The 12,986-nt window shown below is 38.0% G+C and overlaps 1 protein-coding gene across 2 annotated transcripts in view; it reads left to right on the forward strand.

Moving 5' to 3' along the window:
• The first annotated feature begins 736 nt into the window (after nt 1-736).
• The window catches only part of LOC114655875 (collagen alpha-1(XXVI) chain), a 116,483-nt gene continuing 104,233 nt past the window's right edge, over nt 737-12,986 (forward strand). The window contains exons 1-3 of one of the 2 annotated variants that reach the window (XM_028807159.2): nt 737-1,347; nt 8,416-8,538; nt 12,637-12,740. In XM_028807159.2, coding sequence (XP_028662992.1) covers nt 1,190-1,347; nt 8,416-8,538; nt 12,637-12,740 — 385 coding nt within the window. In that variant the 5' untranslated portion in view covers nt 737-1,189. The remainder of the gene's footprint in view (nt 1,348-8,415; nt 8,539-12,636; nt 12,741-12,986) is intronic. The other variant, XM_028807160.2, reaches the window with a different exon arrangement.

Here is a 12,986-nt window from a genome sequence, read left to right on the forward strand (position 1 = left end):
AAAATATATTTTCTACTGAGAGTTTGTATATTGAATCTTACAGTGTAGACGGCGTGTTGGTTTGCTACATAGCCACGAGAGATGGGCTTGTAGGTACGGCTGTCAGAAAGGCTGTCTGTCGGTGGGCAGTTTCGAACTTTTTGCCCAGACGGCAAGTAAGCATATTTGGAAAACTGCATCGCATTTTTAACTGTTTTTTTGTAACGTGCAACAAACTAGAAGTATAATCTGAATCGCTTTTAGGGAAACGAATATCTCAATATAAAGCTGTATACACATTGGGCATTTTGGTCCTGATTCACAAAGGCGTATATAAATTTCCCAAAGCGTTCCAACGTGCTCGATACCAAACTTTTACATATTATAAACTAACGACAAGGATCTAAATTTTGGTAGGGGCCCCGTAAAGGACATTCATTTGAACGCCAGCATCTTCATAACGTAGTCTAAAAGAAAGAAAATATTAAAAAGCAAAGAATACGACATTAGACTAAATGGTTAATCTGTTCAAAGTGTTTCCAGAAGGCAAGAGCCTATCTCTCGAGCCCGGAGCAATGATCACTCCACGATACGGATACGTCTCAGGAAATAAGAGACGCAGTGTCCGATCGAAAGGATTTTTTGGCCTCTTGAATTTCCTCAAACAGTTAATTTCCTCCAAACCCCCAGCTCCACGCCCCACCCCCTTTTCCCTGTAAACTGCGGCGCGTCTTGCAGCGACCACTCGAGTAATTTAAATCCTTCCTTGCAGACTTCTGAGGAGGCAGTCACACCGGTGCATACCGGGGACCGGACAGTTAGACTAAGGGGGGTGGACACTGACGACTGGGGAGGGGGGCAAAGGGTCTTTAAGTACGGGACACATCCTGCAGAAATAGTTACAGAAGTCAGGGCAGAACAAAGACTGAGTCTGGAAGGGCACTAACTTAGAGCACGGGACTCAAGAGACACCCGAAAAGCTGCTGTGCACGGGAGAAGAGGCTACAGCACAAGACACGGAGTGGAGCAAAACACAGAATTCTGCAGAGCCCAAATTACAGGCTTATGATACAGCGCTTCAGAGTCCGAGAAGCGCGGGTAGCACAAGTTTCCTCAAGAACGTACCGTAATGTCCATGAACCCGCAGTCAATTCATTTAGATCTGCAATAATTTTTTTTAACAAAGCTTAGCGTTAAACATTCGTGCATAATGACACCGACTTTTTTCATTTTGTGCCTGGGGACCGTCTTTTTTGGTTCAGCAAAAGCCACTGGCTTCCTCTATCAGTTTCCATCTGCTTCTCTGCAACATATGAACCCAGACCAAAGTGCAGGTCATCCAAGTGGATCTACCTTAAGACACCGCAGGTAGGCAATTCTTAAAGTTTTACACGAATTTCCTGGTGACGGAAGCTATTGTATATTATATTTGTGTAGCTAAAATATTACAGGCGGTGTAACATAATTTAAGTTTTTCATGTTGGAGTACTCTGATTCCTGGCTTTGGTGCCATCGAAGTTGAGCTTTTATATTCTCTCCATGTTCACATTAATTCTTTTAAACACTCTGACCTTCCAAGTATTTCCAAATACATGCCTGTAGGTTGCTTTCCAGAAGTAGAGGATTGTAACTGAATGTTTTTTTTTTGGCCTCCAAATGATTTGGCATCCCATCTAGGATTGGTTCCTTTCTTGAATCTGACTTACAATGACCAGGTACTGTTTCAAGCATATTTAAAAATGAGAGAATGAATGTATAAATACAATGAGTAAGAAATTTTACAACTTGGAGAGGAGTCTATCAAGTTTATCTGGTTAATGTCTAATCAAACCATAAGTAATTTCATCAGTTGGTATAGGCTTAGTGCATTTATGCGAGTGTACCGCATGTTCCATTGTTCATAAAGCCATTAGTTTAACAGACATTGGCTGTTTTTTAATGTCTTCAGACATCCAATTTCTTATTTGAATTGTCTTGTAATCTATACTGTTATATTGTGGATCTTGTGTTTGTTTTCATGGTGTTTGACGTGAACACTGTTGAAAAAATTGGTCAGATGAAGCTGATGCTGTGAAAGAGAAGTAAACAGTGCTGCCTTACAACCTTTTTTTGTATAAACTCCAGTTTCCTTTTACATCTCAATGGTGTGCATGTGAGTGACTCTTCTGACTTGTTTCCTACCTTTTGCCCAGTGCTTCTATGATTGGATTGAGCTGCATGTAAACCTTTATTATACAAAATGTTCAACGTTTTATATCTGTGAATGTATAAATATAGTTGCATTTTTTCCTTTACATTCTTTCCCTTAATTCCTGCAGTCTTAATTAGGAATCACTTTTATGTATTGGCCAAGACATTTCTGTAACGTGGTTCTTATCGATGAAGATTTGGTATGCATACTTCAGCTGTTGGCCTGCATCCTAGCGCCATCTTTGCATTTTACTGCTACTTGATATCTGTGCAGATATTTACCAGCATAAATGTGCAATAAGTACAGCTGCCATTTTTGGCATTTACTTCAGGTGCTCTGAAATTCAGGACTCAAAGGAAGACAGTTGTTTAAATATAATTTCAAAATTGTGGACCTGAGTTTAAGCGCAAACTAACAATATATGAAACCTTTCGCTATGCTGTTCTTTTCTTCCCTTAGCATCAGGTAAGAAACAACAATTAGTTGACTTGAATATCTGATGTTTTTATTTCCCTGGTGTCTGGTATATTAAAAAGAATTATAATTTTCCCGCGGCTCTTGCACGCTTTCTGGGGAAGAGGGTGCTCCTATTTCCAATGGAATGAAAAACATTACAAAAAAATAATCAATTAATGGTTATAAAAATTAATTTTAAGCAAAACCTTGAATGGAACTCTGCAAAGCACATCCTACCTCGAGCAAGCCAAATTTGCACTTACTGAAAACTGGGAGGGTCCATGTAATTGCACCCACGGCAGGAGCCTGAAACACTTGCTCACCCAATAATGGTTCCTGTCTATGTTAAATAAACATTCAACAAAAATATTGGGGAAATACAAATAAAAAAAATATATACATGTATAAAAATGCAAGTATGACAACAAACATGAATTAACTATTTTACATATAGTTAAAGAAGAAAACAAAAAAATAAATGGAAAAAAGGTATACATATTATTTGAACAAACTATATAAAGATATAGGCTAAAGGGGAAAAATAATGAAAACAAGATATCCAAAACAAGATAAAATAGAAACAGCAACAAAGACCTCTCTGAATTGGTTTCTGGGTAACAATACAAAGCCAGTAAGCTGAACATTATCTGAAAGTTGTGTGATTCCTGTTGGTGCACATGAGTAGATGGAAAAACATGGTGATATTGTTTTCATAATATCATAAGATGACAGTATCCCGCTCTTAAAGCATGACAGGCCAATCCAATGGCTGAATGGAAGGTCATTGGTGACAGCAGAGAGTTCTGAAAAGAAGGAAATAGCAAAAACTGCTGATGACCTGATTTGAAGATGTATTGAAGTTATAGGCCTGAAAGCTGGAGAACACGGAGAGAAGATTGGAATAAGTAAAGATAAGTTAGCCAATCAAGTATATTTATTAAGAAAAAGATGTGAATGTAGTAAAAATGTGCAGAAATTCTCAGTTTAAATGACAAGGCTAACTGGTTCAAAGCAGCATTGGGTGACAACTTTTGCCTAGCAGTGACGATTAGGAAGGTGTAGTGATCATTGTTTTCAGGAATAGGGCTTGACACAATAAATTTAGATTCTGTATCTATCCCACAATATGAATCGTAACATTCACAAATGTGGATACTGTAATTCAGAATGTTTACTTTTTTTAGGTTGAAGCAGAAGTGAAGAAATAAACTTGTGTTAAGCATGGCAGCGAACCTAGCAGAACTGATAGATCAGACCCAACTAAAGTTTGTCATCATGCATACCATAGTCTATAATTTAAAAAAAATGAATTGGTCTTTTTTCTCAGAGGAGACTTCATATTTTCAGAGTTAAAGAAATCAGGGTGGTGATCTAGGAAAACCTCATACAGACTGTTTTCATTTCAGTCCATGCCCAGCATATTCTTTTTAAACCTCAGAGAGTTAGCAATGCAAACTGTCACATCTGGAGAAAAATGCTGTCTTTATGGGCTTTAAACTTGTTGCACTTAATTTTTAATGGGTCCTATTTTAAACCCAAAAACAGAAATGAAAGGTACATCATCTGTTTACTTGGATATCTTTGTACCATATTTATATAGTTAATCATTAAGTTAAATACAGTTAAAATTGCACATCATTTCTTGGAGAAAGCCTAAGTGAGAGTGCCAAAATATTTCCAAATTAATAGGCTGCTGCTACTACCCTAAACCTGCCTTGCTTATGTTCATCTGTGACTTTCCTTCTTGGAAGGGGCTCTTACAGTTTGACACCTTTGTTAAATTCATTGTTCATCTGTTCTGAAGTCTTACATGTGTCCAGATTGCTGTAGTTGTATATATATATATATATATTTTTACTGCCCTTCTTCAATTTTATTTGAGCATCCAATACTCTTTTCAGGCCTATATCCTATAATTGAATGCTTAGTTTGATTAAACCTGTACATCTTCATCTTTATCATAGTAGACATTATACCACTGTCCATCTTGTAATAAAACTGACTTTCTTTTCCATTCTGTTTGTTAATATCATTCTGTTCCATTTGTGCCTGTAATCTGTTTTACAGTAGTTAGTACTACTCCTGTCTGAGCCTCTAATGTGCCTTCTGATCTCCATTTTTGAAGTTTATATCCCTTGCCCTGATCTCTTCCACTGTAATGTTGTAATAGTATTTTTGAAATCTCTTACAAGATCTGAGCGCATCCCAACATTCTCCTTCACTTTATGCCTCTAGTTAATATATTCCTTTTATGCTTTGTCCTAAAGGTGTATTCTTAGCTGCATTTTAGTTGTAAATAATGATTTTTTTTCCTTTAATTTGCTCACTTTTTGAATTTACTTTTTGTTGAGATAAGCTTGGGGGTTTTGTGATAATGAGAAAACATTTTGGGTGGTGATATTTTTTAATTTTTTAAATAGTGGCAAGCCTTCTTCAGCTTCTTTACACTCATTAACACTACTGTCATTGAAAGACAACATATTGTGGCTGCTGCTTGACTCCCAAATGTTAATTTTATTTTGATATTGACTGCATGGGGATTGTATTCTGAGAATAGTTTTGGTATTGTAATAAACTAATGAGAGTAATATAGAAATAGCAAGTTCTCTCTGTTTTTTTTAAATCAAAAAAAGACATTGTTTTTTGGATGGCCTCCACTGAATGCTTTCTACATGTGATACCCGTAGAAACACCTCCGGCAAGTTAGAAACGTCTGATGACGAAGCTGCCCAATATCACTTTGGAAAGGAAGTATCATGTATCTTGCTTACGCACTTTTATGTACAGTTCACTTCCCTTGACCACAAACAATTAAATGCAAGGAAAAGGAAAAACAAAAAAGTGGTCACGACCCAGGAGACAGAGATGAAACAAACTGACTATACAAACTAATTGTAAAGTGTTAAGAGTTTGCTTATTTTTTGATGGAATGTTAAATTGGTCCATTCATTTATTCAATTAGTAGTTACATCATTTAAATAACTCTGCTGAAGAGTAGAAAAATAAACCCATTAGTCATATTACTGTCTTCTCTGACCATAATACATTGATATGACTATTGATTATTTTTCTAGTCTGCTGTTCATTTCTACAAATGAGATTATTGACAACAGCAATTGGCCACAGTGCACAGAAAAATAAAAAATGATTCATTCATTAAGGGCAATATTTTTAATAGTGATCAACAATGTACCTAAATTAGTCATGATAACATTAAATTGAAGAAACAAAAATATAGTTAATGATAACCCAGGAAATGCAGTCATGCTGGAGCGCACAGGTCATAGGGCAATTCCAGCTTTCAGCACCTGAACAGCTCCTCTACAAGAAATTGCCTTATCTGAACTATGTGGGTGTAATATCTAAGCTGGTCTTCAAAATGGCCAGTTCAAGCTGAAATGCTTCATCAGCCAGTGACAAACCACCTGGTCTCTATATCTGAACCCACACAAAGCTCCTTGAAAGTTAAACCGTAACAAGGCTTGCCTGCGTTCAGGCTTTGTGAGCAGGTTCATTAATTATTATTTGTTTACAGTTTACAATTATTTTCTTTACATTAAAAATAATAGTTATTTCTGTCAGCGTGCTTTTTTGTTCAGGAATGTAACCATCAACTGAGAGTCGCAGAAGTTTATTGGTACACAGGATGGGAATTCACTATAGCATTAATTCAATGAAACCCAATCTACATGCAAATATCATATGGCCAATCATTATTTTTTTTTCCATTACAAAGTCCATAGTGTATCCTAGCAGCATTGATTTCAAGGCAGGAACCAACCCAGGATAGAAAACCAGTCTTTCACAGTACACACATATGAATTAACTTGTAGAGGCACAGTTTAGTGTTTATTTGTAATGTGAGGTGAAGCCAGAGGAACATTCACATTATCATCAGAACCTTCCCATCCTATGCATATTCCATAAAAAATAATCTATATAGCACCCTTTTTCAGAATTACTGTCCCAAACTGTAATTTACTTGAGTCCGTAAGATTAAGCCCCCTTGTTAGTTCCATGAAGTCAATTAACCAGTAAGTCCTTGATTTTATTAATGCACCCATCAATTCTGTATCATTAGAAGAGCTGTAGATTGTTCTGAAGCAATGAGTATAGTAAACAGTTTGTTGCTGACTTAGTTGAGCAATCTGGTACCGGTGTAATTTAGTCCAGTCCAGTCAATCAGGCAGGTCACAAGATTTTGGATTTTACAAGAAATTAATATCATTGAAAGAAAATCCATGCAAAATGGAGAAAGCCAGGTTCACTATACAGTCATACCTGCCTGCACACTTAATCCTTTTCTTTTAAAAATTTCCAGTTTATGTGTTGCTAAGCCTGTTGGTCTGGAAAAAGAAAGTTCACTTAGAGCAGCTGGAAAGAGTTTAGAGTTGTATGAGTAATCCTTTAGTAAATTGCCTGACTGAATTTGATTATTCACTTACAGCTCTGTTTGGCGAGGCTTTGTCTCCTTGGGATGCCAAGTGTAGCATCTCAAGTAAGCAAGTTCAGCTCTTGAAGCTCTGACCACAAAGGTAGTTGCATTTAATATTCAGTCTAACTGACATAGACACTTGAGTGAGAATCGCATATTCTGCAATATAAAGTGAAAGCATTTAAAAATGTGAAAAAAGTTGGATCCGTGAGAATGCGGTCAGATTGCGTTTCAGACCTAAGAATGTAATACTCCGAGCTTCACCCTGTTAAATAAGCAAACCAGCTGCTGTAGCGCAACATCACAGGCTTTACCTCAGGTGCTGATGACCCAGGTTCAATCCCTGTAAAGGAGATGCAAAAGTGCATACACCTTACGAGCCTCAATAAGGGGCGAAACATGTGTTATATAGTCTTTGTATTATTTCGCAGATACTGTATAACATACATTATATATGGCTAATCATAGTGCCAGCAACTGCCAAATTTTGTATATTGCTTGTGTTTGTTTATCTGAAAAGCCAAAAACCTGTCCTGTAAATCAAGCACCTGAGGGGACCATGGGTGCACTGATACGTCACAGAGGTCTGGAATAAAGAAAAACATTAAAGCTAACTAAGAGCAGACCTTTTGATGTCTGAAAGGGCTAGGACCCCATTGGAGATCTGTTATAATGATTTTGAGCATTGCCTAGGATATCAAGAAGGATGCAGACTCGAGGTGTAACATCCCTTTTAGGTAACTCCTCAGTGAGCTTTAAGCAGTTCCTATGGCTTCTTAGTAATGTGATGTCACAAACCTTAGCAGTATGGTCCCTATACATAGTTTAGATATGACAGGTTTGTTTATTCTTTGTTTTTGTAATGCGTTAGTTCTCTTGAGGTTGGCACCCTGCCCGGGATTGGTTCCTGCCTTGTGCCCTGTGTTGGCTGGGATTGGCTCCAGCAGACCCCCGTGACCCTGTGTTCGGATTCAGCGGGTTGGATAATGGATGGATGGATAGTTCTCTTGAGTAATTATAATTTCATGGGTTCAAATTCACTAGTACAAATGTTTCCCTAATGTTCATACAGCACTGTGATATTTCTAGTTTACACTGAAGATGACCTAACACTGTACAGTATTTTAACAGTGTGGGGTGGAAGTACTGTTTTTGGTCTATGTATTTTCTTTTACCTAGGTCCCTAAATTAAGGCATCTGTTTCAAGATATGCAGGCTAGTGGCCATTTCTAATAGAATTATCTTAATTATACTCCTTACTTCTGTCATTATGCACTTTGTTTGGTAAATATTTTGCCTATTGTGTTTAAATGTTATCAATTAAAAACTATTCTTTAAATTTTGCTTGTCATAGGAACTGGTGCCAGTTCACAGTATCGAAGACGGTGTCATGCCAGATCCAGAATGGCTCTGATACTTTAATGCAGAGGGTCTACCAAAGTTGCCGCTGGCCTGGACCCTGCACCAACCTTATAAGGTATTATTTGAATACTTAAAACTGTCACTATTCACTATCCAGTGTGTTTCAGCTGAGTTATACTATATAAAATTCAGCAGTCAGAAGAATAAACACTTATTCAATCCTCTTATGAGAGAATCATAAAATGAACTTTTTATAGTAATAAGGCACATTCTGTATATCTGCCAGTATTTCAGTGCATCCAGGGGGAATGATCTACATGGTTTCTTTTAGTGACTGAAATCACTGTCATTAGTGATCTTTTACTAGCACTTCCCTAATTCGGTTGTAACATACCTTCACTGTTTCAAAAAGTAATTTTAATTAGTTTGACAAGCTGAATGAAATAACATTATTTTTATAATTTTCTACTTTTAGTTATATAGATTATAATATAGCATGTCAAGTCAAGTTGGGGAGCATGCACTGGTACAGTGCATTGCCGCACGCACTACACGACAAAACAACTCGAGATCCCGGTTTGCAACCCCCCAGGCAGACACGCGGTCCAGTCCCACTCTCCAGAAATGACCCTCTGTCTGCCACAGCCAGGTGTTACGTGGCCGACCCCTTGGCCTAGTCTGAGCTGCATCACCCGTAGTGCCATAACTGATGCTCCCTCACAATGCAGGTAATGTGCCTCATTCGGGACTCCATGAGCAACCGCTCATTTGACAAAGTCAAACCAATGGTACCCAAGGATTTTCCGGAGAGACACAGTACCAAAGGAGTCCAGTCTTCATCTCAGGTCACTGAATAGCGTCCATGTCTCACAACCATATAGCAAGACAGGAAGCACCAGGACTCCAAAGACTTGGTCCTTCGTCCTTTTGTATAGATATCTGGAGCACCACACACCTCTTTCCAGCGATCTCATAACCCCCCATGCTCTCCCAATCTGTCTACTGACTTCATAGGAAGAGTCACCAGAGTCATGAATGTCACTGCCAAGGTAAGTAAACCTCTCGCCAAGGTCAACACACTCTCCGCAAACAGACACACTGCTGATGGCTGTGCCCAAGAGGTCATTAAAGGCCTGGATCTTGGTTTTTATCCAGGACACTCACAAGCCCAGGTACTCAGACTCCTCGCTCAGTCTCTCGACTGCCCTGATCAGAGCCTCCATTGACTCCACGAACATTACAGCATCATCAGCAAAGTCAAGATCTGTGAATCTTTCTTCACCAACAGATGCCCTACAGCTGCTGGACCCCATGACCTTGCCCAACACCCAGTCCATACAAGCATTGAACAGAGTAGAAGCAAGAACACACCCCTGATGAACCCCAGAATCAACTGGGAAAAACACAGAGGTTCTTCCTCCACTCTGCACAACACTAACAGTACCAGTGCACAGGCTACTCATGATATCCAGCAACCTCGAGGGGATCCCACAGGGTAGCTCGATCAAATGAGTCGAACAAAGGCTGTAAAGAAACTCTGCCAATATTCGCAGAGTTTGCAATCCATGAGAACCCTCGGTGCCAAGATGCGGTCAATGGTAGACTTCTTAGACATAAAACCAGACTTTTCCAGTTGCTGGTAGGTGAGCAAGTGATCACTGATCCTATTGAGGATGACCCTAGCAAGGACCTTACCTGGCACTGAGACCAGTGTTATTCCCTTGTAGTTTCTGCGGTCCATGTGATCACCCTTCCCTTTCCAGATAGGGACGAGTCCCATTTTCCAGTCAGTTGGGATGATGCCAGTCTCCCAAATGGAAGCAAAGATTGCTTGCAATGCCAGGAGGACAGCCTTAGCACCAGCCTGGAGAAGTTCACCCTGGATACCACAGATCCTTGCAGCCTTTCCTTCCCTCAGCTGGTTCACCACCTGTGCAATCTCAGTGAGATTGGGTGATTCACAGCTAATTGGAGGATCAGCCTCAAGGACCATGGACCCAGAGATATCCAACGTCCTAGTCAGAGGATCAGCTTTGAACAGCTGCTCAAAGTAGCCAGCCCAGCAGGTCACAACTGCAGTGTCATTCATAACGGTCCTTACGGATAATAATATAGTTGTTATATAATTCTTATTGTTTTTTATATACCTGTTGTTACAACTCCAGAGATTCCAAAGAAACCCTCAAACATGGTAAAATCTAAGAACTTATTTTTTTCTACTAAGATGAGTGATTAAAAAAAGAGAGAATAACACATAATCAACTATGCCAAACTCTATCTTCTTTACCAAGTCTACTATAGAAGAATTAATTCTATCATTTTCTGTTCAAAAGAGTAAATTTGAGTAATAAAATAAAGCACCTGTTTTTCTCTGAATTTCTGATATACCTCCACCTCACTAATTTATCAGCTGTTCAGTTAATCAGCCAATCAATATTTATGTTTGTGTTTATGCTTATTTCTAGTTTTCTTAACTAGAATGAATATTTCTTTACATTTTCCTTGGTATTTCTTTTAATTATTGGCCAGGTTTTAAAAATTGCAGCAATGAGTGCATTACCACTAGAACCATGCTCATCACTTGAGAATAAAGGTCAGCCTTGCCTGTAACAATATGAGTTTGTCATTGAGAAGAGCTGTGGTGATTGTTTATAGGAGGTGCAGGACAGCAAACATGTTAAGAGGATGTATGAGAAAAACACAGCTTGAGTTTGGCTGTTGTACTTTATGATTGCATTTTTGTGGTCTTGCAACAGCAGCCAAACAATACAGCAACAGAAATGCTCATAACTGGACTGCTTTACTAGTTCCAGGGAACTTGACACTCCACCTATTGCAAATTGAGTTGGCGTAGAGTGTACTGTTAGGGTGTTGTGTGAATCGTGACCTTCTTCATGTTTTCAGCCCTACTGTTTTATAATTCAGTCTCCTAAGGGTGATGACTATGTGCCTAAAAAGAAAATGCTGACTTGTATCCATAGGGTGTGAATATAACAAATAATTTATCAGCCGACTGGGAGAAGTCACTGTCAGATTAGAATGTAGGAGACTAATATTTATAGTTATTTGGTGTTTTTGACTTTTCATCTTCAGAGTTAAATCTGGCAGAAAAAAGTAAATGACCTTGTATGAATTTATCACCATCTTCAGTGAATCTATGAATGCAATATATTACATAGTACTTTTTATGATGCACAACATCTTTAGATGTATCACATACAGCTAAATAGTTGAACATACATGTAGAAGACCGTGGCGTGGTCTATGTAGGATAACAGGGTCAAAGGTCAATGGAATTTAAATAATTTTTTAGACTATTTCCTTCACTAGTCTGGAATTCTTCTTACTTGAATAATAAGATTTCTGTATCTCACAAGTTTGCAACAGCATAATTTCCACTATACTCTGTGTGATCTAGTTCTTTTCACTAATCTGTCTACATAAAGACATTAACCTTTTACCCGTTGCTTTGTCTCCTGATTTTTCTTTTTCTTTAATTCAGTCCTTCTGCTTCTTATTGTAATTTAGACTCATGTGTTGAAGTGTTTTATTTTTTTTAACAGGGTGCTTTGCAGTTCTGTCAATACAGGCCCCTTTTCATTTATAGAGGGAGCTAGCTTAAGAACTAGAACATAAAATCTTTTTTTTTTTTTTATTTCTTAAGCTGGGACAGAGATGGTTCTCATGTGAGGTGGATGTATGGTTTATCATGGCTAGTTATTGGTTATTATTGATATCTTTAATCAAAGATTGAAATCCTGTTGCAGATAATTAACTTAAAAAACAAAACCTGCAAGGACATTTTCTTGTAATGCTATAAAGACGGGACTATAATGCCTGAGTGGTCACTGCTTTATGCTCAATAGCAGTGCCCTTGTCCAAATTTTATACCCTATTGATCAAAGTTGAATTGCTTATAAATTGTTGAGGACATCTCCCACTTAAGGTTGCATTTCAACTCATATATTAATACATTCTGTTATTATCTGTAATAATGACAGCATTTGCAAGCAATGGGGAGGGGCGGCGCAAAAAGAAATATAATATGATAAATTGCTACTCTTTTCATGTGGTAAAGACTGAGGTATTTATTCATAATGTGAAGCAGATATTTATAAATGATTGTATATGGTTTTGTTTTAAGTATGTTTGCAACACTCCACTTCTCCTTTAAATAATGAAGATTTCAATACTAATGTTTCCATTGTGTTAGTTACAGGACTGTCATAAGGCCCACATACAGGGTTTCCTACCGCACTGTGACTGCACTAGAGTGGCGCTGTTGCCCTGGTTTTCATGGTGAAAATTGCAATGAAGGTAAGTCAACGGTGTTCCTTCCTGGATATGTGGCAAAGGTATGGATTGAGAGGGAGTGGATTAAAGTATTTTCTGTGTGACAACTTTTCAGTGGGTATTTATTGTGAGAAAGTTTACCAAGTAACTAAGAGTAACTGATAACTAAATTATAAGTCCTTACCTGCAGAATAATTGTAATAATTTTAATACTTTGTTTTAGCTTTAATATTGTTATTTAGCATACACCTCAGTTTGTGTTTGCATATG

This window comes from Erpetoichthys calabaricus, chromosome 8 (assembly GCF_900747795.2).
Source record: "Erpetoichthys calabaricus chromosome 8, fErpCal1.3, whole genome shotgun sequence".
In the NCBI taxonomy this organism is placed as follows: Eukaryota; Metazoa; Chordata; class Cladistia; order Polypteriformes; family Polypteridae; genus Erpetoichthys; species Erpetoichthys calabaricus.